Source organism: Mustela nigripes, chromosome X (genome assembly GCF_022355385.1).
Source record: "Mustela nigripes isolate SB6536 chromosome X, MUSNIG.SB6536, whole genome shotgun sequence".
Taxonomy (NCBI): Eukaryota; Metazoa; Chordata; class Mammalia; order Carnivora; family Mustelidae; genus Mustela; species Mustela nigripes.
In genome coordinates this window covers 19,880,122-19,906,937 of record NC_081575.1, presented here as the reverse complement: position 1 = coordinate 19,906,937, position 26,816 = coordinate 19,880,122, and the positions used below count along the sequence as shown (strand labels likewise).

The window sequence follows — 26,816 nt, the reverse complement described above, 5'->3', positions numbered from 1 at the left end:
TTTTCCCATATTTTAAGCAAACTTTTCTCATCCTTTTGTTCTTCAGACATCATAGACAAAGGCCCTTCCTTTGATACAAAAGATGGCTTCATTGTTTCTATACTTTCATTAGAATATGGGGTTTGACTTGGAAGGTCATAACTTAACAGCATGGTATTGACAATATTTTCTGCAGCTATACCTATTTTGAGTGGAGAAATGGTTGTCTGTATATGGTTTGGCTTAACTGGCTTGGGGCACTCATAGTGAAGAACTTTGGGATTTTCACCTTCCATTTCTGTGAAGGACATGGGGTGCTCTGGTGCTGCTTGCACAGTGTCACTGGATTTCTGAAATGGTTTTGGTAATGGGAGAGAGCTGTTTCCTTTCACGACTTGTTCAAAATGGCTAAGGCCTCGGGCTTCACTTCTAGAATATAATGGTTTCAGTTCTGATTTGAGCCCTTCCAATGGCTCTGTGGTTTTAAGTGTATCCTCTGCAGAGTATCTGACATTTGAAGGTAGATTAGAAGAAGCCTTCTCCTTTACTTTTCTATCTTTCTCTGAATAAAAAGATAAGCCAGGGATTTGTGGAAGATCATCCCTGCAGCTAATTCCCTCTGACTCTGAAGTGAACATTCCCATCCCAGTGGCAGATCCGGGCCAGTTGGCTGTGTAGGCATTTTTGGCTACTTTGAGCAGATTTTCCTTTGGATGGCTTTTGATCATCAACTCACAGAAATGAGTACACTCGTCCATCAGTGTGCTGATGATCTGACTTGCCACAGTGTTTTTTTCAAATATGCTTATTGAAGATGGCTCCATTTCACACTTTCCTTTGTCGACCTTGTTCTTTATTATACCAAGCATGTCATTGACAGTATTAGCAGTGTAAGTAAGCAGTTCTAAATGGAACGAGTGAAGCTGTCGAAGGGTATTATAGTGCATGTTCTCCTGGGAAATCATACTACATGATTTAGATCCGTTAGCAAACTTATTCTGTGGTTGCAACTCGGGCAATATTGTTTTCATGAATGGCTTCTGTTGGACAGCAAAAAAGTTTTCAATAGGTATTTTCACAATTTCAGAAAAAGCATATGGAGAGATATGTTTAAATTGTAGGTCTGCAAATGATTCTAAGGTGTTCAGAACCCCTTCCATGAGCTCTTGAGCAATTTGGTGGCTAGAGCCCTCACATATTTTGTCTTTCAGCTTTGTGTTATAAATTGGTACATTGTTGAGGTTGTTTGTTCTTAAGGAGCCACCTTGACTTCTAGCTGTAGTTTCTTTCTTGCTTTCTAGCATTTCTTTACCATCTGTTAGGAACATCTGAGTCATGAAGTACATGTCTAATTTTTCCAATAGCTTTTGAACAATTTCCTGACCAAATATACTAATTTGTGCTTGGGAATTCTCAGCGCCAGAAGCAGCTCTTTTAAAGTTATGGCGCCTGCTTTCATAACCCTCAAGAGGTGACAAATTTAGAAGTGAAACAGATTGTTCTAATTCCTTTGTTTTCACTAAAATTTCATTCAGAACAGACTCAGCTACCATCAATAGCTTGTATTTTTCATTTCCCACGTCATTTTCTTCTGTTTGCCATTCATCAAACATTTGTGTAAAAATACCTTCTTTAGGGAAGATTTTCTCTAGCTGGGAAGAAACATTCTCCAAAGAGAAATGGACTTCTGGATTTGCAAGAGAGATTGTCCTAAAATTCCTATGTGAAAGTTTGAGATCATGTGAGTGTGAAACTTTTATCTGGTCAGCTGAATTGTCATTTTTCATAGCATATAATCCCTGCAAAACTGCATTAACCATCTTACTTGCTGTCATGATTTGATCAGAAGTTAAAGTGTCTACATTTACCATTAGTCTATTTTGCCTCACCTTTTGAAATTCACTCACAATTTTTTCCAGGATATTGCTTACTATATCCTTGGCATGCATTTTAAATTCTGCAGTGGGGAGTTTTGTTCTCACGAAGGAGTTTTGGGCATCCCCAGCTGACAGCCGGTACGGCGGACCAATGGCAGTACTGGACTGACTGCCTCTGAAAGTCTTCTCTCTAGGACTTAACTTGGACTGACTTTTGGCTTTAGCACCACTAGGTCCTAGCTGTGGTTTTGTTCCACATTTAGGCAAAGAGATAACTTCCGATTTTGCTTTGAAGTTCGTTTTAAAACTTATATTAGGGTTGTCTTTGAGACTAGCATTAGAACTGCATGGCCTCGGAGACTGCATTCCATCAGACTGATCTTTAGGGGACAAATTCTCTTCTAGATTCAGCAAAACAAAATTTGTGATCTTTTTGAGAACCTTTTGGACCAATTCTTCACCCACTCGCCATGGAGAAAATTGCAATAAGGTGTTTTCCAAAGAAGTGGCACTTCTTACGCCTGTGTAAGGACAAACTCGTACTATCACATGTTCAGGGGGAACACTTCTTCTTTCTGCTTGTTTTGATTCCTGAAAGCTTGGTGGATTCAACAGTAATTCATCATGGCCAGATGCTTCCAACTCTTGCCTGGTCTCCTTCTTTTCATATAAGGATGTCATTACTATTGAGAACATTTTTCTGGAAACACTTTCAACTATGTCATTTGCAAAACTGCTTATATGTGACTGTAAGGTTTTTTTCCGTGCTGCTGCTGTTTTCATTTTAGAATCAGATGTACAGTGGGGGGGTTCAGTAAATGGAAGCCAATGGTCTATGTCTTCCATTACCCTCCGATACACCTTCTTTAAAATTTCCTTAACTGCACTTAACAAAGCAGTTTTTTCCTGTCTAGAGTCTCCATTTCTAAATATTTCTTCCAAAACCCTTCTCAGGTTTTCTGCTTCTGATATAATTTGGTTTTGATATGGGTATTTTGAAAAAAGAGACAATTCAGTGTTGTCATCCATCTTTCTTTGACCTGTCAATATTTCATTTTGTACAACTAGTTGTGTAAACAGGCTAGGATTCTGCTGTGAGTAAAACTTAGTTGCCTTCAAAGATATTTTATCATGTAAATTCCTTAAGATGTTGTTGACAGTTTCACTTGCAATTATATTTTCTTGGAATGAAGTATTGTTTGGATATGAATACATCTTTTGGATTTCTAAGTCTATGTCATTTTTTATGAGCATCAAAATGGTACTGGCGATTATGTCAGCATATTCCCTAAGACAAGCTTGTGATATATGAACTGCAGGTCCATGTTTTTTCCTGTAATTAGCAAATGTGTCATCTGTGACCTCTTGACTGAGAACGGTTCTAGCTGTTGAGATTTCTAGGACATTCACATCCGATGGCATTTGGTGTGCTTCAAGAAATACGCTGTTTTGTTTACAATTTGTTAATTCTGGGCCAACATGTGTTTTTTCTGTAGTCTGAGTATCAAGAGTAAGTAGCATATCTATTCTTTCCGTGGCAAAAGATTTTAATCTATTAGAAATGGCCTTAGTAATAAAGTGAACACTTTCCTCACATGGGTCAGCAGATTGCTTGGCATCTTGTTTTTTAAGTACAGTTGTCTGATAATCATCAGAATAAACTGATTTCAGCTGTACATCTCTTCCCTTTCTTGCAAATAGAAAGCTCCCCTTTTCCCCCTCATTCATTGAGTCTGTAACAGGAGATCGTTGATGCTCTGCTTTGGGAAATGAATCAGAAAATGCCAGGGGCAATTTCAGAGAAATAGAGTCCTTTGCATTTACACCAAGCATGATAGCAGAAGTGAGATTTTGAAGAACAATATCCACCATATCGCTGGAAATCATTGTGACACACGACTTAGGAACTAAAAGCATTGGAATAGCTTTATTTGCATACTTGGGGTTTGTTTCAGAGCTTGCTTCTAAATGTTTCCCGCTTACGTTAAATTTATTAAGAGTGGATGCAGTAAGTAGGAGATTATTCTCGTCCAGTGTTTTCTCACAGATGTCACTTAAGATACCCTCGATGGTATCTAGTATTTGAAATTGAAGTTTTTTTTGATAATCACTTTTATTGAACAGCTTTCCAACAATATCTTCTGGCTGACCTGGCTCAATATCTCTGTCAAATAGGTTTTTTTCATATTTGCCTTTAGTAGACACAATACTTAACACTGTGTTAACAATCTGGCTTGGGAAACTGCCAGAAACCACAATATTATGGATTAAAAATGGACTTTTTATTTCTTTATCTAACTTATGTTTGATTCCTTGTAAAATTTGTCTAGCCACTTCTGTTGCATATGAATTTAATTTACAGGCAGTCAACTGACATATTGATGTGGTCTTTCCTGACTTGTCATGATCCATTGAACAATAAGAAAATTGATCACCAGAATATGAATCTTTGGTTGATAGCCATGGTTGGCTGGAAGCAGTCTCATCCTCCTGTAGAGGCAAAGCCATTGGAATTGTGAAATTGATGTGAGAACGAAAGAGAGCTTTTACTTTGGAAGTAGCAAATGTTTCTAAATTTGTTAATACTGACTGTAAAATATCTTCAACTACATTCATTTTGGTCATTTTACCACTACTAAATGTGGACTGAAATATACATGGATTTCTGTCCAGTATGGTAGACTGGAGAGAAGAGGCCTTTTCTTCATTGCCATATTCAGGAAAAGAGATAATTGCTGGACAGGAGATAATGTTAGATCTATTTTCACTTGCATTTCTATCTGCCATGACAGCAGAATAAAGTTTTTGAAGTATGGTTCTAACAACATTATCTGCAACAGCAGTTACATCTGCCTCAGACACTAAAGGAGCCATTATTTTATCCATAGATTGAATTGATTTTTGAGCAACTGGCTTATCACCAGGATGAGGAATGTCACATAAAGGGGACTGGGAGAGAGTAAGCCCATTTAATTGATCAATTAAGTCATTCTGAAAAATTTCATTCAAAATATTTCTTATAATGGGTACAACTGGGGACTTTTCTGGTTCTTTGAGTTCTACTTCAAATTTTTTAAGTGTTCTTTCTAGCTCCCATTGCTGAAGAGATTCTGATTTAGTTTCTTCTGTTGGTCTTTCCTCTCCAGCACTTTTTTTCCCTGTATCTGCAGGATCTTCTAGGTAGGACTCTGGGTCAGCCCCTCCTGGAAGAAAATTTCCATAGGTTGGCCTGTATCTATAATTTTCAATCCCTTGCTTTTTTGGTTCAGTTTCATTAAATAATTGAAGAGGCTCTGCATCTAAAATTAAATCGACTAGATTCTTAAGCATTTCTTTCTCCTGTAGTGGCTTGGCTATGCCTATTTCCAAATCTAGTAAGCTCACATTTAATTCCGTTTGAATAGCCTTCAAAATAGTACTTGATACTTTCTTTGCATGCATGTATAAAGCAGACTCCAGTTGTTTTTCACGTGTGTTTGCACAAATGTTGAAACTTTCACTTTCCCAGTACCTCTTGTTGCTCTTTTTATTTCCATTAATTATAGTGCCCAGAGCGTCTAAATTTCTTTTGGCAAACCCTTTCAATTTAGCAAAAACCATTTCAAAGATATCAGAAGCCATGACTTCCAGTTTATTTGGATGCTCTTCTTTTGTGGTCCCTGTTTTGGGAGTGGTTGTCTTTCCGTTGTTGTTAGTCACCTCTTGGCAACTTGGCTGGATCATACTGGACAACATGCTGGCGATTATGTCAGAGCATCTGCCCATTTCCTCAATAAGCAAAGCAAATGATAGGCTGTCAGTATCAATATAATCTGAGATAGCTTTAAATTCTGAATTTGTGAAAATGTGATCCATCTCAGCACTACAGAATTTTCCAATGATACCTTCTAGAATTGTATAAGAAATGAGCTGAATATTAGACTGTAATTCAGTGGTTAGTCTCAAATTCTCCTTGATCCATTCTCTGTTTGGTTCATCAGATCGTGGACAACATGGACAGTATCCTATGAGCTTGTGTAACATGTCACATAAGGTATCCCCAATTCTATCTAACACTCGCAGTCTGGTGCACCTGTGAACTTCCTCTTGCATATGAGGGCACTGAGAAGGCACATGTTGTTTTTGCTCAATCTTAGCAGTTTCATACGAGATTTTAGACCTTAGCTTATCTGAAGGGAGTAGAATATTGCTTTTACCTGTATTTCCACTTAACAATTCACAAATGCAAGTTGCTAATGAACTTGTCAAAATGTCATTATTTAGCTTTGTGACAATAGAGTCTAATTCCTTTTCACTGGCAGCAAAATCTCCTGTATCTATAAAGTCTTTGGGAGGGCCACACTTCCCAAGCTTTAGATTTTTCTTATTGTATTTGAGCTCTTTCTGGATAGCATCCAAAACAATTTTTACAACTTTAGTTGTGTAAGTACTAAGGTGAGATTGAAATGAAGATTTCTGGTCAGGTTCAGGTTTGGAATGACCAGCATGGCTTTCTAGTTTAAAGCAGTTTTGCAATTTTGGACAAATAAATGAGTTCAGCTTCTTAAAAACTGTGTAAGTGATCTTATCATTAATGTGAACTATAGGTTCAGGTGTTGATTCAGTTTCTTCAGGTTCTAACCAGGGATCTTTTGTATTCCTTTTACTCTCAAGCCATATTTTTAATGGCTCTTTATTTAGTATGTCAGCATTATCTAGAGATATTTGAGGTACTGATGAAGAATGTCTGATAATGTGACTATAAGCTACGTGAAGTATTTTTAATACAGCATCTACAATTTCTTGAGCTACTATTTGGATTTCTGATGTACAGAACATCTGGTTCATCCATTCTTGATTGGACAGATCTTGTGGACTTCCTGATGTAAGAAGTGAAGCTTCCTTATTTTTATAACCTGAGTGATCAGAGGACCCAGAAGATAGGTCTTGGAGCACTTGTGCTAAAATACTTGTAATTATATCCTCTGAGGCTTTTTGTATTTGATGCTTTTCATCTTCACAGAAAAGCAAAAGGTCTCTATTCAAACATGGCTTGTCCTCAAAAAGGTCCTTATTATTAAAACCTGAGAGGTCAGTCTTTAATCCCCAATTGTGAAATGCTACCTCATCTTGATAAGTAGGCTTTGTATGTAAGTTCATATTTCTTTTGTACTTCAAATCAGCATTTTCCCTTGTGAACCAGCGACCAGGAACCTGTTCTTGTAATTTTGCTTTTTCATCTTTGATTGACGAAATCAGTACATTTTCCACAATCTTGTCTATTTCTTTATTTTCATCTTCAGAATAAAGAACCATGCCAGGAACATTAATGGGTGGAAAGAGGCATCCATGTCTAGGATGATAAGCTACTCTGGTACTGCTGAGTCTGTGCCCTTCTTCAGTGCCAGAAGGACTACTCAGTCTGGGGTGTCTTCTCTTTTGGACATCTGTTTTTGCTGGTTTCTGATGTAACTGAGCCAAGAGATCATCAAGTAGATGATGGATGATCATTGTTTCCTCGGATGCAATGATTCTCTCATTACTAAGTCCAATTTGTATATAACTTAGTATAGTGTTGATTGCTTCTTCTATATAACCAACCAGAGAGGATTGGGAAAAAATATTTGACACCAAGTTTTGTATGTCTTCTTTGCTAATCAAATTGGCGGCATCAGGTTCAGCACTGGATTTACTTTTGCTGGCTCTTTGAAGGAATGCATATGTTGGATCTTTTTGGTGTTGCTCGTCAGCAGGTTTGGTAGTGATCTCAAGATGAGCAAGTTCATTTTGCTTAGAAGATGCAAGAGATGTCAGCTTTTCTAAAATCACATGAACCATATCCTCTGCAATACCACTCATGTTCTCCATAGTATAAGGTGGTGAAGCTTTTGAAGTTTTTTCTTCTGGAGAAATGAAATGTTCCCCACTGGCTGTTAAGTCTGATTTAAAGTGAACTGATAAATTTTCTTGTGAAAATACCTCAGTACATTTTTTCTCAACTGCAGACTGTAGCTTCTCAAGCACAATTTCCATAATTTCAGCAGCTGCTGAGGAGATATTGACTTTGGAGAGCAAGCCTCCTTTGTCAATGTCAGTTTGATCAACCAAAGTTTCGGCCGTAACAGAGGTAAGACTGGGGATGGTCTTGGTTAATTCAGACATCATTTCATGAAAAATATTTTCTAAAATCAACTCGGATTCCTCTTTGAGGTGATATTTAAAGTTATCAAAAACATTCTTTAACTCCTGCATCTCGTTTACAACTTTTGCTCTTTCATCAGAAGATGGTGGCTCTTTTAAGGCATCTGTTTCAGTGATAGTATCTTCAGATTTCTTTGTACCTCTTTCAGTTGGTGCAGAAAGGTGAGTATCGGATTTACTGGTTTTAGGTTTAGGGGATTCAGTGGTTTTATTATATTTAGGTTCAGAGTCAGTATGTTTTCCTTTTCTGCGATGTTTTTTCCCCATTGCTCTTTTTTCTTTGTGGGCAGATGGTTTTACGGGTGTTGCTGGTTGTCCTATTGACCTGTCAGCTGTGTCCGCACAGGCCTCTGCCTGAAATGTCTCTGCCTGAATACATGTTTCATATAGAAGCATTTCACTGCATGTGCTACAGCAACTCACACTATTTGAAGAGAGGGTAGAGTCATCAGGCATTGGGTATATAATATTTTGCAACCTTTCTTCATATTTTGTGATGGCTGGATATAATATACTGGTCACTGCAGCCACAACCCAAGTCATTATATTATGAACTATACTGTTCAGTTCTTCTGAAGTTACCTGGAAAGGAGGTAAGCAGGACACAAAGGAAATCACATGTGGATTTACTCTATTGTAGGGACAGGGGCTAACCTTTAATTCCTTGTGTCAAACAATGCATAGCCGGAATCTAGGCATGGTGTATAGAGCGAACATAGGAAAGGACCTTAGAATAAGAGATTAATTTCAAATTGGTTTATACTCTGTAGCTGTGATTTGTTCTTTGAATATGATTCCCTTTGATTCAAAATCCCCTGGAACACTGATTTTGAGCATTTATTGCTGAGCACAAACAAATGTCTTCCTCGTTAAAAAAAATAGCCAAGTGGGTGTCTAGGCTCATAGAAAACAATTGCTCTGGGAAAAAGTAAGACTGTGTTGATGATCCAAGCATTATTTCTTTTCTTTTCTTTTTTTACAGTTTAAAGTTAATTTATTTAATGGTTAACATAAGTGAAAAGTGATGGTCTTAATGATCAAAAGAAAAAATATTTTGTATATCTGAAATAAAAAATGACTTAACTAATATTATTTACTATATAGTAAAAGTGATCACCATCATCATTATTTTTCTGGGAATTAAGGACTGCACTTGTTTCTTAAAAATACGAACCAGAATTACCTTTGACAAACTATTTCATGAAACAGACTTGCAGTCAAAACATTTATATGCCTTTGCAGAAATAGCCTCCTTTTGTGTAGACATCTGTCCAGCTAGGAGGTAAGGATGAAAAGATACCACAGCAGAAGGGTCAGGCTGTGGGCTCTGTGGCCCACTGGTTGCTGCCTTCCTCTGTCAGTTCACTGTGTTTTTATGCAGGCAGATGACTACAGCTACTTGTTAAGGTTTAATGAATAGTCAACAATTAGCACTAATGATTTAGTGGAAATAAATAGGCTTTGGGTCCAACAAAAGATTATCAGCACAAACTGTCTTGGAGAGGGAGGCAGAGGATAGTTCACATTAATCTTGGTCAAAAACGCTGAGCTAGAACTGGGCTGGACTCAAAGGGCCAGAAGTCTGGGCAGGAGAGGGAATTTGGGGGTCTCCTCCCCTGTGAACTGAAGTAGAAACCCAGGGACCAGACCTGAATGGCCTTTTTCTCTATGGTTAACGGCCCTCACTGTCACAGCTTAGACTGGACCGGAGGCAAAAGCAAACTGCACCTGCAGATCTCTGTATGTGTTTATGTACCTCTCATTGCAGATGTATTTTGGGAACATAAAAATCCTCCTGCCTATAATAAAATGGTATTTGTTTTTAAGTTATTGTTGCCCTCAAGACAGTCAGACCAAGAATGCATGCCTTCTGCAGAAACTCTTATTTCTCAAAGCTGTGGATACAATTCAGTGGCAGCAAAAGCTAGATGCCTGGAATTCTGGCTACGCACTGTTCTATATCCTGGCATTTGGGCACCAGACACCCTAGAATGTGGTTGTTGCCTCCCAGTTACCTCCAAAGTTGGCTTCCAGATTGTTCAGGTTTAGGCCAGTATTCAGTGAAAAGTTAACACTTGGTCAAACGTAGCATATCTCTCCTGATCCATTAGAGAAGGTTTGAGAACCACTTCAGATAAAGCTATTTTTTTTCCACGCCAATTCCCAAATCTTTTAATGCATTTTTATTGTGATTAAATACACAGCACATAAAATGTACCATTTCACCATTTTAAAGCATACAGTTCAGTGGCATTAAGTATGCTCACAACGTTATGTAAACATCACCACTATCTAGTTCGCTTAATGCATTCTTTGTCACCTTTTGCCCTGACTAGAAAATGGCTACTGAGTGTGAAAAACATAGTTCGGAATAACAACATATGGTCAAAAAACATTTCTTTTACATAAACATGTCCTGAGCAAACACTTCTAAGAATAACAGCTAACCATTAATAGGTAAGTTACTTACCTTCTTAGTCTAAATTGGTCCAGATCTGTTCTAATACATACGAGCTAAGAATTTCAATATATATTATTTTCTTAATACCAGAGAAAATGTACAGAAGACCTACATTATTACTCTTAAGGTAGCTGAGAAGAGGCATTTTCAACCTTGATATATAAAACAAGGGCATTCCTAAAGTTTTTAATGAAATGAAATACGATAAATAGAATCTGATTTTCAGTTTATTTCCACTATACTATTAAACCAAGAAATATTCTTTTGGTGCCAGTATGTCTAGTTCTTTGTGTTTGCTGCACGTTCTCTGAGTTGAGCAGTATATATGTGAAAGAGTGTGTGTGTGTGTGTACTATTCCCCTGCACCCCTCTTGTGTTCATGATTCCTCTGTCTCCCTCAAGAGTTGAGGCTCATCAAATTCACCCTCATCTTTGCCTAGTCCAAGCTGGAGTTCTCAAGTGACCGGGTCCCTTCTTTTGATAGAGTACCGTCCCAAGATTTTTCTTACTCCAGGGAAAATTAGGAGACAGATCCAGGCTGTCTCACATCCTGGCTCACATGCCCAAGGGACAGGGTGCTCAGCCCTAAGCCAGATCTCAATGGTCTGCAAAGGAAATGCCTTTTATGGCTTCCCATTATGGAGCAGGTCTGTGGTATCTGATGCTTTTCTCATGATAACTAAACCTCCTAATGCTCCCCCGATCTATCCTCCTGAGCCCCCTGCCCAAAAAGCCAATAACAGTAACTTTGGACCCCTGCAAAATTCAAGAATAACTGAGAGTGAAAGTCAAGAAGAGAAGGCAAAGAGGGAAACTGACTGATGTCAACAGATGATTTTGCTCGTTATTTGATTCACAGACTTTAACTTCATATGATAAAATATCCTTAACAAGTTGCTTTATCAGTGAATTTCATCATACATACTTTTTTTTGACAGCAATTTTGATAGTGGTGTTGTCTGAAAGGTGAAGAGAGATTGATTTTATTACTTCTGATCAATAATTTATGTAACTCCCCCCACCCCCAATTCCTAAGCATTGAATCAGATTATTTCCTTTGTGCTTGGGAGATTTTTTTTCTCCCTAGCAATTCACAAAAAAGAATTAAGCTTTATTTTTTGTCTAATCCCATTTAGCCTCCTACTTAGATACTGGCCTGTGGGTACAGGACATGCTCCATTACTCACAGGAGTAGAATGATAGCTGAATAAATGGTAGAATAGTAAACAGCTGCTGCATAAACTAACATCTGTCTGGTATTACTATTCATGAACCACTTAGTCAGTGTTTGTTTCAGAGTGAGTTGGGAAGAGCATGGGGTTGGGGAGAGAGGGGGTGGGCTAGTCCTTTCTGCTTGCTCTGCTTGATCAGAGCTTCCTGATAAGGTGTTTTCTGCCCACCTCCTCAAAACTCCTAGTCTCATCCCCTCACCCAACAATAGGAAAAGATCCATGGATGATTCTTGGTAACAATGGATTAAAATAATGTGTTTCTGATCATATGCAATAGCAAATCAGAGGCAGCCCTTTTCTAGGAATCATAACATTCTATTCTATGTTTTTTCCTCTTTTTTGTTTTATTTTTTTAAAAAAAGATTTCATTTATTTATTTGTCAGGGAGCGAGAGGACAGGAGCACAAGCAGGGGGAGTGAAGGGCAGAGGGAGAAGCAGGCTCCCCGCTGAGCAAGGAATGGGATGGGGCTCAATCCCAGGACCCTGGAATCAGGACCTGAGCCAAATGCAGATGCTTAAATGACTGAGCCACCCAGGCATCCCTTTTTCTCTTTTTGAAAAGTTTTTATTTTAATCACCCAGTGCTCATCACAAGTGCCCTCCTAACTCCCCATCGCCTATTTCCCCCATCCCCCAACCTCCCCTCTGATAACCATCAGTTTGTTCTCTATAGTTAAGAGTCTGTTTCTTAGTTTGCCTTTCTTGTTTCCCTTTGCTCATTTCTTTTGTTTCTTAAGTTCCACATGTGAGTGAAATCATACGGTATTTGTCTTCCTCTGATTGATTTATTTCACTTGGCATTATAATCTCTAGCTCTATTCTATGTTTTAATCAAAACTATTTATTATCACCTACTAATTGGAACCACAAATATATTTTACTAAATTGTAGCCAGAGAATAACACAGTTATGTAAATTATAGAATTCTAAAAAAAGTTACAAAAAATAAGGCCTAAGACTCTAATTCTGATTTATTTTCGTATTTTCCTGCCTATGTGGATCATTTGCTTCTCTTCTTCCCGACCTTCTTAACGGAAAAAGCACACTCTATCTTCATTTTTACTTGGCCGGCCCTTATGCTATCAAAATTACTTTCCCCCTCAAGGCCCACAATTCAATTTTGAAAAATATAACCCATCTCTGAAATTACAACGTAATTCCTAGTAGGAAAAGAAAAACTCCCAGGTCTCAGCTAGGGTTAGGGAGCAATAGCTCATCCTCAGACAAGTCCTCTTTGCAATATGGAACCTGGAACATGAGTGCTGATGTCAGTGACACAGTCCCTATCCTTTGGCTTCCTTTATTTTTCTAAGACTCAGTTTCTCAGGCCAACTCTAGTGCAATTTCTTCTTGTAGGTCCTCTGCAACCTAAAGCATCCAGATTCTTTTTTCTGCACTATCGCCGGCAGCAAGTGGAACCCAGTGAGTCCTGTGTATTTGTTGCTACCTGTCCTCACAGGCTTTCTGCCCCAAAGGCATACACTTAGATAACAGGAAATAGCAAAGATCTGAGAACAAAACTAACCAGATAAATGAGACGGCCTCATATAAGGCCACTAGAAAATAGTTGTGATGTCACATACAATCTACAACTCACAATGAATTATCAGATTTTTGTTGGAGTCAATCAAGTCAATCAAACAGAAATCAAACAGAAACATGCAAATGAACTTGCTGTTATATTGGAAAGTTCCATCACCGTTCCAGGAGTGACATGATATTCCATCTACTTCTCCCTAGTCTTAGGCAGTTTTCCTCCACAGGCTGACGCTAGTAGGAAAGTGTCTAAGGTTTAGGTCATTTGTACTGCTAACTTCCTACTTCTTTTTTTTTTTTTTTAAAGATTTTATTTATTTATCAGAGGGGGGGGGGGGGGGGAGAGCGAGCACAGGCAGACAGAATGGCAGGCAGAGGCAGAGGGAGAAGCAGGCTCCCTGCTGAGCAAGGAGCCTGATGTGGGACTCGATCCCAGGACGCTGGGATCATGACCTGAGCTGAAGGCAGCTGCTTAACCAACTGAGCCACCCAGGCGTCCCTAACTTCCTACTTCTTAAATAAAGAGGGCAGTGATATTAATGACCATTAATCCAGAAGCCCCAAAGAGAAAGCACACTTTTTTACAGTTTAATTTGCCATGTCACAAAACTATAAATATACCTTTCTTTCTTTTTAAAGATTTTATTTATTTATTTGACAGAGAGATCACAAGTGGGCAGAGAGGCAGACAGAGAGAGAGAGAGAGAGGCGAGGAAGCAGGCTCCCTGCTGAGCAGAGAGCCTGATTGCCTGGGGGGGGGGGGGAGCTTGATCCCAGGACTCTGGGATCATGACCTGAGCTGAAGGCAGAGGCTTCAACCCATGGAGCCACCCAGGCGCCCCTATAAATATTCCTTTCTGCTTCTGACCTTCTCCTCCATACAAGCTCACTTTAGTCCAGAAGATAACTTAAAGACATCTTCATATGATCGGCCAGCCGCCCTTTGAGGATTAATGTGACAAGCCTAAATTTCAGTCTGCCTAATCCTTGTGGATATCTAATTTTTAATCTAACCGGTGGCCTTCTGCTTGTATCTCAGGCGCATAGCTTTGAGGTGGTGCCTGATACCTCCTGCTCATTCACACACATAGTCCATCCTATTGCCAAATCCATTTACTCATTCCAGTGGCTAAATGGGAATTTAAAGCAGCACCTCTGGACCCTAACATCAGTGGTTTAATCTGAAAGCCAAACCTGGGTGGTACCACGGGTCGCCTTCCCGTTTCCTGACATTTCATCCAATGCCCTGTACCCACTTCACTCTCTGGCATTCCTCAAGTCTCCCTGTCTTTTGTCCTGTTGCTGTATATAGCACAACCGAGGTCAGGTAGTGCTTGATTCATCTTGGTATCTAATACCCAGAACTATACTTTGAACACAGTTGGTTCTCAATAAAGTCCAGCACACAAATTCCCACTTAACGTGTTTCAGATGCATATTTCTCTCTATTCCAAAAGGAAGGCCATCGTGCAAAGCCACAAATCATTCATGCCCGAACTTCTGTAACGGGCACCTATTTAACTATCTTTCATTTGTCCTATGTGCTCCTGTTACAGGTGCTCAGCAGAGACAGTGACTTGATGATATCACATCCCTCCTCAAAGCCATTAGACCACGCCATTCGGCGGATGAAACACCTCTGAGAACGGTCTTCCCCCCTTGTCTTCCATCCCAACCAGAAGAACATAGTCGGTCTCTAAATGCAAAGCTTAATTATTCTGTTTGCCCCACTGCTATCTTATCATATTTGCTTCCTTTCGTCCTGATTTCTTTGGTTTCTAATTATATTTTGTTAAGCTTACTGTGTATGGCCTTTGTGTAAGCCTTAGGAAAATCAGAGAAGTTGAGAGCAGAGAAGGGAGAGAGGTAAGTAGTGGAACACATGTGATGCATCCATATGGAGGCTTGGGAAGCACTGAGCTGCGTCGGAGAAAGGACCGAGTCCAAGCCCTTGAACCTGTGTTCCTCTCTATAAGGTAAGGGGATGTAACGTGGGTGCAATGGACAGAGCCAGACCAGATGGTCTTGTTAGCCATGTTTTATTGTGCTCTGGCCTGGAATGGTCCTGGGTATAGCTAAAAGTACTTTAACCCTGTGTGTTTGAGAGGAAAGAGGAAGAAGCTCCCAGATTATGTGCAGAGTTCTTCATTTTAGCTGAGCTAAGATTTTTAGCAAAAGGGTATCCAGAGCATTTGCTTTTGAAAAGAGTCAAGTGATTCTGTAGCTGTGTAGTCTAGGGTAGTGGGAAGGCAGGAGGAAGAGGGAAGGAAGAATTAACATTTTCTAGAACTACATAATTATCACTCCTCACCTTTATTTCTTTAAACTGTCCTAATATTGGGCTAGTCAGTTTCCTTCCTGCAGCCTCTTTGCATCTTATGAGCACTCAGTGAGGCAAACTGACTTCATTACTCCTAAACATAAAATCCTTCTTCTAGGAAGCTTGCTCTGAATGTCAAAACTATTTACCACCACACACTACTTCACCTTACCCAACCATTTTCATCAGGATTTGGAATTCATAAAATCTATCCTGGACCTCATTTGGTTTGAGGATTTAGAAGATGATGGTGTTTGATAAGTGTGTTCCATCAGGGGTTATGTGATATGCATGGCATATTCAAGTTTGTGGGGAACTGCACTTTATTTTTTTAAGACTTTATTTGACACAGAGAGAGAGAGACAGCGAGAGAGAGAACACAAGCAGGGGGAGTGGGTGAGGGAGAAGCAGGCTTCCCGCTGAGCAGGAGCCGGATGGGGATGCGGGCCTCCTGCCTGGAATCATGACCTGAGTTGAAGGCAAATGCTTAACAATTGAGCCACACAGGCGCCCCAAGAGTTGCACTTTAGCAGAATAAGTGGCCACCAAGGTTTGAGGGCTGAAAGGCACCTAGGCCAAAAAAAAAAAAAAAATCTTCTCCACTGTCCTTGATTTTTGTATCATTAGAGATTCATTACTTTAGATTACAGTACAAATATCTTCAGATGGGGTAACAGATTAAGTCATTAATACTACATGGTAAACTAATTCATCATCATTAGAGAACCAATAACCTCAAAAGGCACAAGTAATGTATGTTTGAATGTGGAGAGGGGAGAAGAATAGATCTGGATCCCAGAAAGTTCCCTGGAAAGAAGAGGTAGTGCTACCTGAAAGGGGAGTGAAGGCCCTAGAGGTGAGGGGAAGACAGAACAAAAGCGGGACTAGAGGGCAGGTGAGGAGACATAAATAACTTCGCCTCCTTTACGATGTTAGCGGAGTCCCGAGAGGTTGCAAAACATGAATGCAAGCAGGAGCATAAGAACTGAGGATTCTGTGGGAGCGTCTGCCCTTAGGCAGCACTCCTGTGTAATTATTAAAAGGTTAATTTAAAATAACGCATTCATTTATTAAGCTTTCTTAGATACTTACTTAATTGATGAATCATGAGAAGAGAAGTTTCCTTGAGCTACAGATGAATTTTCAGAGAGAAAAAGAAAATTACTACCTGTCGGTAGCCTTCCCAAGCTACTTGTAAAATGGTAATTAACATCTATTAATAGGTCTTTATTCCCTGTTGTCACTGCTGTCTTTAAACCCTCCAGGGACTGCCAGGGAGGCATAAAGTATGGTTTATAATCTGCGGCCACTGCCTATGCCTGCCTCACCAGCTTCAATCTCTGGCCACCATTCTACATATATTCTGGGCTCCAGAGATCCTTAACAACAATGCAATTCCCTTTGCCGGTGCCCTTACTATTTAGTTTGTAACTCTAACATCGCTCTTTTAAATTCCTTTTAGGAATCACTCAGCTTGTGTTACCTCTTTCAGAGAGCCCTACTTGAAATTGTCCTGCACAGACAGGCCTCCTCTGTCAATGCTCCTGAAGCACCCTATACTTCCTTCTATTATAGGACTTACTGTGCTATAGTTTACAGTGTCCGACATATAGTAAGCACTTAATAACACTTATTTATTGAACCAATTCTTTAACACAGGTGTTGGGTCAATGTTTATTAGCCTAACAGTCATTATTCTCTTCCTATTCAAATACCGTCTAACATGACTTGCATGCCATCTAGCAAAGTTCCATAAGCAGATATTAGAAAATATTTCTAGATAATTACAGTAAAGCAAGTCTTCATGTAGAATATCTCCATAGGAATACTAGAATGGTGTATATCAATTATACATGTACATCACTAAACAGTCTTAGACAAACAGAATGCTCTGAATAATAGAAAGTAGTATTGCCACTTAGAGTCAGGTCAAAGTCAAGGAAAATTGCTATTTATCTTTCTCCTAAGAAATGTAAAGTGTATTGGGAGTAACCAGTAAATTCCAATGATCTGTTTGAAAACATTTACTTAAAATTCTATGTGCCTTCCTGAGTTTCTTTGTGTATGAGTATATTTGTACCTGTGTACAGCTTTGGAAAGGACGGAACTGGAATTAATAGTGTATCAACCTGAAAAATTAAGTGTGAAGATAATATTGCTGTGGTGGTTTCAAAGTATGTTTACAAATTCTTTGGTAATACTCTCTCCAGGAAGTGAAGGTTAACTCTATTCCCCTTGAGTGTGGGTTGGACTCAGTGACTTGCTTCTAACGGACAGTCCAGGGCGGAAGTGATGGTATATAACTTCTGAAACTAGGTTATAAAATATATTGTGGTCTCAGCCCCTCTACCTTGGATCACTCAGTCTGGGGGAAGCCAGAGGCCGTATTATGAAGATACTCAAGAAGCCTTATATAGAGGTCCACAAGGTGGGGAACTGAGCCCTCCTGCTGACAGCCATGTGAGTGAGCCATCTTGGAAGTGAAGCGTCCAGACCCAGTTAAGCCTTTAAATGACTGCAACAGCCCTGGATGACAATCTGACCATAACCTCATGAGAGACCCTGAATCAGAGCCGCCCAGCTAAATTGTTCCTGGATTCCTAACCATAGAAACTATAAGGTAATTTTTTTAAGCCGCCAAACTTTGGGGTGATTTGTTACTTAGCAATAGATAACTAATGTGACCGTTAGAAAAAATAAGTATCTTTTCTATGGTTTTTAAGAATATGGTAGATTCAATGTCCTGAAGAGCCTGTGGGAAACCTGTTACAAATGCAATAGGAATTTGATAAGTATACAATTAGAGTGTAGAACTTCAATGTACCTCTTTAATAGCTGGACACATTTGCAGACAATAAAAAAAAGGTCTAGTAGATGGAAAAGTCAGTAAAGATGTAAAATCAATAAACGTCATTTAATATCCATTTAGAGCTTTCCATCCTTCATATAGAGAATACACATTATTTTGGTATGTCCACGGAACACTATCAAATTGCAGTCACATATTTGGTCACAAAGAAAACCTTAACAACTTCAGTGTATTTAAGATTTACAGGCTATATTCTCTGAATGTAATTTAAAAAGCTGTGACCCAAAATATTAATTTCTTGATAATTAAGAAACATACTTATGGATAACTCTTGGATTGAAGAGGGAATTAAGAGGACAAAGTATAATCTACTTCAAAAAGCTGAACTAATTTTTTCTCCTCCAAACTTGTTCCTCTTTCTGTACTGCCTTTCTATTGAATGGTACCACTGTTCGCTACCCATTTCGTTGCCCAGTCTAGAGATCTACATCTCCCATATTCAGTCAGTAACCAAATCTCATCCATTCGATGACCTTAGTGTGAGGCAAATCTGTACCCTCACTGTCACTGAGTTTGTTCAAGCCTCATTTCTAGCCCTAACTATTGTAATAGTGTCTTTAATTGTGGTAAGCAGCAGCATGGCACTGTGGCTAGAACTTGTTCAGACAGACAGACCTGGGTTAAAACCTTGGTTTTGTCATGTACACTGTGAAACCTTGGGCAGGGTAATTCACCACTCTGAAACTTAGTTTACTTATATGTGTAAAATGGTAGATAAAAATACTTCTGTCCTCCTTAGGTTGTTCAGAGGGTTAAATGAGAGGATATAAAGAGTTTAGTATAGTAACTGGCATATAGTAAGTGTTAATAAATGCTATTATTTTTATTGTCTCATTGCCTCTAGTCCCCTCATCTCTAATTCTTTTCCCCCCTTTTTAAAAAGATTTTATTTATTTATTTGACAGACAGAGATCACAAGTAGGCAGAGAGGCAGGCAGTGAGAGAGGGAGAAGCCAGCTCCCCACTGAGCAGAGAGCCTGATGTGGGGCTCGATCCCAGGACTCTGGGATCATGACCTGAGCCGAAGGCAGAGGCTTTAACCCACTGAGCCCCCCAGGTGCCCCTCTTTTTTCCCTTTTTAGAAAAGACAAATTCTGATTATATTACAACCCTGCCAATATTCTCCAATAATTGCCCTTCAGTAACAGGATAAAAGGTAGATTTTTTGGCATAGCCTACCAGAAATTTATGATCTAACCCTTCTCTAGCAGTCTAACTTAATTTCCTACAATTCTCTAGCTTGAACTTTTAGATAAAGAAATTCTGAGAGAATCTGTATTTCCAAAAACGTACTATGCTCAAGTGTCTATATCTTGGTAAATATATTCCCTTTTCTTAGAAGGTTCTCCTACCATTTGGGTGCTGAGAGAATTCTTTCATACTCTTCATGTCTCAGCCCAATTGTGGCTTCTTCTGGACAAGTTTCCCTGGCTTCCCTATGCTTCCCCTGAACTATGTACATACCTCCATTATTACACTTACCATAACAGGTTGGGAATACTGGCACAAGTATTCCCCACTTAGCTGTAAAATACAGCATTAGGAGCAGAGCTTTTCTGTAAGTATGCAGTAATTAGCACAATGGCTGTCATGTAGTAGAAGCTCAATAAATGTTCATAGAATGAATGGATGAGTAGATTGCAGGATTTACTTAATAAGTCTTGCTATTGTTTACCTGACTTAGAGTTATAGCTTGGTTTCTTGGCCTTTTTTTCATTAACATCAGCATATGTCACCTATATATGCCATAAGAAAAAAAAAAAACAGTGAAAATCCTCAAAGGAGTTTTAAAAGAATTTGAATGCCGGCTATTTCTCAAATTCAAAATACAGAAATATAAGAAAATGATTTTAAAAGTTCATTTGTGATAAAAGTACATGTTATATTTGCTTTATACCACATGTATTACAGAATTCACAGGTTTATAGAATTAATTTCTATTCTAAAATTAACTGAGGAATGCACTTAGCAGCATGGAAGGTAATTGAACAGCTAAAAAGATAATGTGTGCTTTTTAAACAAAGTTAACTATAGGGGACATGATTTTAGGAAAAAAAAAAGAATCCATAGTAGGAATACATTGACTAAAAGTACAGAAGAATAAATATATAAAAATTAAAAAATAAACAATGAATTATGGATCACTGAAAAAAAATTAAATTAAATTAAATTTAAAGAAAAAGAAAGCTGGAAGGCAGAGAGCAGGTTTTCCACCGGCATAGGATGTGACTCTTGATTTGGCCAAGAGCTTTATATACTGAGATAATTGTATAGAAAGATAAATCCAACAGAGTAGACTTCAATTATTTCCCAGGTCTGAAAGCTAAACACAAGCCACCAGAAGTACATTCTCTGGCATTGATTGAATGAGTGAAGTAAATCGGGAAATCGTATCCTATTCTGTCATAGTAAAAGTGGTCATGCTATTTCTCAAAATAAATTAGGTTTCTGTGGCCACTTGATGTAGTCATATTGTTCATGTGTATTTTAAGACCTCCTTTAAAAACAGTCTAAATTTGTTTATTGACTTTTTTTGGAGGCAAACTATGTAGGACGAGGTTTGCCATCCGTGTGACGCAGCAAAGACTTTGTGCCTGCCTCTATATAGAGGCTAGTAAAAAAAGTAATTCCTGATGTACAACTAACTCAAAGTAGTGAAGTTTCTTTTCTTGGGAAACGAAGCATAGCCATTATGGATGTGGACACAATGATACAGTGCCCTACACGTGGCAGGTGTTTGACAAATATTTGGCTATACAGAGAAGCACCTTGTGGCTAACATGCTACATTTGAGCAGCTACATAGAATTGAGTCTGTTGCTTTCTGTGCATTTCATGTAAGACGCTGGAAATGATGCCACTTTCTACTTTAGATGTGAAGGTAGACTTTTGGGAAGACTTCAGTGAATTTCCTGCTTGATAACATCTCTTTCAAACCACGTTAAGTTTTTAGAAGAGCTGAGCCAGTTAATACAGTGCTAACAGAGGCAGGGATGTGCGGATTTGATTCTTAAAATGACAATCTGGCAGTCCACAAAGGCAATCCAAGTTGTGACTAGAGGCCGCACCCTGAATGCTGCCAACTTTCCACCATCAGATGAGTCATCACCAATCAGAGGGGACAGGGCAAGGCAGCATGGCAGTCTCTGCACAACCCGTCAGCACTAAAAGAAAATGAGCCTCAAAGCCCTATTTGTGGCTTTCTCTGCAGGGCACGGGTCTGTACTTTGAAACTCTTGAATCTCAGCATTTAGGAAGCCTCTAACCTAAGGGCTAAGTGGGAGCATTCAAGTTGCTTCTGGTGAATCTCTATTTAAATGGAAGCAAATATAACATTCAAATTTTGGATCTGTTTAACACATTTAAAGTCTCGGTCTTACTACTTTTGCTGGCTTATAACTTGTTACTGATATTCCCTCTGCTTACATTATGCAACACTAACATAGCTGATAGCTATGAGCTTTGGAAGTCTGAAGTAACACCGTGTTATCACTGTGGGTTTGCATTTCAATTTTTATACCATCTTACTATAACGTGGTTAATCTCAAGGAATAAGGCTGTTTTGAATTGTCTCTCAATGAATGAAACTGTGTTATACCAATCTTGATCATAATTTCACACTGCATTTGTTCTGTCTGTATCTGGGACAAAAGAAATATTACTTGCCTCTTGTTTCAAAATAGCCTGTAGAGAATGTTTGGGGACATTTTCTGTTTTAGCAGAAACACCCGGAGCTTGAAGGGAGCTACTTTTCATTCCTGGGGGGAAAGAAAAGGTACCTTTAAATATGAAAAAATGATTTCGTTCTTGCTGCCATAATGTCTGGGATTACTGTAGCAGGGATGTATCATTTATGCACGTAAAGGTGGTATCTCCAAAGAGAAGATGCCTTCCAGTGTCTTACCACCACCGTGAGGGACAAGCCCGAATTCCCTAACTTCTGGCCCCAAATTACTCTGCCAGCTGAATCTCCCACCACTCCTCCTGCCCCAGAATGAATTGCTTTGCATTTTATTTGGTAAGTAAGGGGGAACCATCAAGGACTTGTGAATAGAGGAATTATATGTTCAAAGCTGTATTTCAAGACGATTACATTCATAACAAACTGTAGCACAGACTGACCGAAGGAAAGAGAGACCGGAGGCAAGTCGTTGCGGTAGCTAAGGGCACGGGTGGTGTGAAGGGAAACGAGGGGAGATTATGAGATTGTTAAAGGAGCTCGATTGGACAAAATGTGACAACTTTTGGATGTAGAATACGGGTGATAAGAAAGAGTCAGAGGTGACTCTGGCTTTGTGCCTGACTGAGTAAGAGTCGGAACAGAGAATAGCTTTGGGGGTGACTGGAAGATGATGAATTTGGTTTTGTGCACACTGGATTTGAGGTGCTAATTGGCCACTAGGCAGAGATGTCCCAGGGCTCTTGGTGTGTGTATAGAATATGCATGGGGATTTTTTGCTGAGACAGAGACTTAGCTAACCTCTCGTCTAGCTGGGGACATGAGAAAGTGGATGTATTTTTACATCTGGGGAGAAAGGGTGCCATTAGAGGATAGAGACTTTCCCGGGGAAAATTCTCTGCACAAATCACAGCACTTCAGAAATTTATTCTGCCTATTGGTATAGGCAGCCACAGCAGAGACTCTAACTTCTCCCTGGTTTGCAAATTCCAAAGGGCCTAGTCACCCAGCAGTCACTCAAAAATGTGAGATACTGACATTTACAACCGTGAATAATTTTTGTATCTTCTTTAATCAAAATAATCACAGATTTTTTAATCAGGGGAAAAGCATAACTTGGAAAACTACATGACAAAACTATATAATTATTTAACTAAGAGATAACAGAGCAATTATAAATATTGTTCATTTCCTTACCTTTATCTTTTAAAGTATGTGATGTTTTAGTCATTTCTTTATCTTTCTGTATGCTCTACCATTCAAGAAAAAAGCATTCATTAGTAATTAAGCTTCTGAAAGAGACTTGCTGGCTCTAGAGCAATCAGACTGACACAATATCTCCCTTTGCTTCCCATCCCTTACCTCTCTCCTAAGCTCTGGTCGTAATGCTAATACATAGGATCAACCTCTTTACTGAATATCTCTCACAGATACCTAAACTAGTTCAAAATGAAGCTTATCATGTACCCATGTACTCCCATCTTTCCAAACTGGCTCCTCCTCTGTCTTCCATATTTTTGGTTAAAGACCTAACAATCCATCCAGTAATCTCTTCTAGAAAGCTTAGAGTTACTCCATTTATTTCAGATAGGACCAATCCCAACCAGTTTAACGCTTACTGAGCACCCTGCTTGGGATTAAAATAAGATACACAATTCCTGACCTCAAGAAGTTTATTATCCAGTAGGACAGACAGGAAAAGAAAATAAGTGTTCTGACACAGAGGCCAGCCTGAGCACTATCGGGGAGCATAGAGAAAAGACGTCCCACTTCAAGAGAACCTATATGCAAAAATTAAATCTTCATCATCATCATCCTCTCCCTTTCTCTCAATTTACATGTCTATTGAGTCACCAAATCCTGACATAGTCTGACTCTGACATATCTTAAATCTGTGACCTCTGGTTCACCCTCATTGCCAGTGCCGTATCCTTTTTATCTGGACCATCCTAGCAGACTCAAAACTATATTCCCTCTAATCTCCTCTCTCTCTCTCTCTCTCGAACACTGTATCTATATCACACACTTCAACTAGATTATCTATTTTTAATTAAAAAAAAAGACATTTCTCTCTCTCTCTCTCTCTTTTTTTAAAGTGTCTTTATCTGGGGCTCAGTCAGTTAAACATCTGCCTTCGGCTCAGGACATGATCCTGGAGTCCTGGGATCCAGCCCTAACCCTAACCCTGCTCAGTAGGGAGTCTGCTCCTCCCTCACTCTCTGCTCCTCCCCGCCCTGTTCGTTCTCTCTCTCTCTCACTTACTCTCTCTCAAATAAATGAAATCTTTTTTTTAAAATAAAGTGTCTTTATTTAAGTAATCTCTACACCCAACGTGAGGTTTAAACTCACGACCCCTGAGATCAAGAGTCACACTCTCTTCCGACTGAGCCGCCAGGAGTCCCTAGATTATCTTTTAAAAACCCAACTCATTCTTATTTCACATCTCTATTCAAAAAGCCTCAATGGGGGGCGCCTGGGTGGCTCAGTGGGTTAAGCCGCTGCCTTCAGCTTGGGCCATGATCTCGGGGTCCTGGGATCGAGTCCCGCATTGGGCTCTCTGCTCAGCAGGGAGCCTGCTTCCTCCTCTCTCTCTCTGCCTGCCTCTCTATCTACCTGTGATCTCTCTCTGTCAAATAAATAAATAAAATCTTAAAAAAAAAAAAAAGCCTCAATGGCGCTCTACTACGGAGAGGCTAAACCCATTCTCCAGCAAAATATACAAAGCCTTGGCTGCAACCTCTCTTTTCAGTCTCCTCTCTGGCCCTGCCCTGGCTCTGCTGGCTTGAACTGTTGCTCTTGCTTAACACTTTTAAACCTGTCTAATAGTGCCTCACCACAGACTCGCATTCTGTTCATGTGGAAACTTCCTACTCACACCTCAAGACCTAATTTGATGAAGCCCTTCTTTAATAAAGCCTTTTTAGACTCCGTTAGGCAGGACTAGTCTCTATATCCTCTGTGCTCCCCCCTGCATTTTGAACAAATCAAAACTTTCCTCTTATTTTATTGGAAGGACTTTTGTTTATACGTGTCTAAATCTCTGGACAGTGAGTTCTCATGAGTAGTGATGACGTCTCTTCCATGTCTGTGTCCTATCTATGTCAACTGTTTTGCCTCTTTCCCCTCTTCTAGCTTTGCACAGGCCCTGGCCCATAAGTTCTCAGTAAACATTAGCTAGCATCAGTATCGTCAAATATTGAAGTCAGTTTCTGCTAAACTGTATGGTACATTTAGCATGAAGCTGACTCAGAACCTTCTCTGCTAGGGAGAGGAGCCAGACCTGTGTAGGACCCCATTATCTCTGACCAGTCAGTACCATGCCAGTGAAGGGGATATCCCATGGAAATAAGTTAACCAGATAAATTAATAATCAAGACAAAGCATCTACCTTTAGTTCTGTTTTGTTTTTCTGTATATCTTGCGGAGAAGATATGAAGGCTGATGATTTTTGGGTAGGAATCCTTATAAAACTATGAGAATGGCTTGGTTCTAAAAGTAAATGAAAGAGAAGTCATATAATTTTAAAACAATTTTATCAAAATGCAATTGAAGTACAAGAAACCACAACATTTGAAACATACCATTTGTTCCATTTTGACATATGTACAAACCCATGAAGCCATCAGCACAATCAAGACGAACATTTCCACCCCCCAAAGTGTCCTCGTTCCCCTTACCCTTCAGCCCTCTCTAGTTCTCCCTGTCTCCCCGACAACCACCGATCTGCGGTCATTATCAATTGTTTGCATTTTCTAGAGTTTGCTATAAGTGGAATCAAACAGGATGTTTTCTCTCTCTCTCTCTCTCTCTCTTTTTTTTTGGTCTGGCTTCCTTCATTTAGTATATTTATTTTGAGATTCATCAATATTGTTGCCTGCAACAATGGTCTGTTCCTTTTTCTTCTTCATAGTATTTCATGGTATGGGAATGTACTACATTTTATCCATTGGCCCACTGAAGGGCATACAGGTTGTTTCCAGTTTTCTTTGGCTATTATGAATCATGCTGCTGTGAGTCTTTATGTGGACATATATTTTAATTTCTTTTGGGTACATACCTTGGAGGAGCATGGCTGGATCACATGGTAGTTTAACAAGTTAGGAAACTCTTTTCCACAGTCGTTCAACCATTTTACACCACAACCTGCAGTGCCTGAGTTCTAGCTGCTTCAAGTCCTTGCATATACTTAGTTAAATTCAGTTATTTAAGTTCTAGCTATTTTAATGGGTATGTAGTGGTATCTCATTGTGGTTTACTTTGTATTTCCCTAATGACTAATAATACTAAGCAGCATTTTCATGGGCTTACTTGCCATCTGCATGTCTTCTGTAAAATGTTTGTGGCCTTTTCCCCGTGTTTATTAGGTTGTTGCATTCTATATATTACATGTTTTTCTATACTTTACATTTTTTTTTTACAGTAAGCATACCTTCTAGTGGTAGGTCTGGAGACCCATCTTTCATTGTGCTTACTTTAGGGGCTTGTCAGTTGCAAAACAGCCATTATGCAACCGGGCTATGTTTCAGAATTTTATGTTATTTTCTCATTTTTGACTCCCTAAGTGCAAGAACTCTGCCCTAGTCTTCCACAGTCATCCACCTGCTTGGGGGTGGAACTAGGGGAGGGGAGGTTAGAATTTTTAACAGGAGGAATGCCAAAATAAACACCCAAGTAATATTTAGG

At 39.3% G+C, this 26,816-nt stretch overlaps 1 protein-coding gene across 1 annotated transcript in view; it reads right to left on the bottom strand.

Annotated features, from left to right (window-relative positions):
• Nucleotides 1-26,816, bottom strand: part of LOC132006990 (fibrous sheath-interacting protein 2-like) — a 52,402-nt gene that overhangs the window by 8,053 nt on the left and 17,533 nt on the right. Inside the window, exons 10-14 of the mRNA XM_059385171.1 lie at nt 25,522-25,622; nt 23,331-23,385; nt 22,121-22,212; nt 8,515-8,618; nt 23-8,214 (exon numbers count right to left, since the gene is read on the bottom strand). Coding sequence (XP_059241154.1) covers nt 23-8,214; nt 8,515-8,618; nt 22,121-22,212; nt 23,331-23,385; nt 25,522-25,622 — 8,544 coding nt within the window. The remainder of the gene's footprint in view (nt 1-22; nt 8,215-8,514; nt 8,619-22,120; nt 22,213-23,330; nt 23,386-25,521; nt 25,623-26,816) is intronic.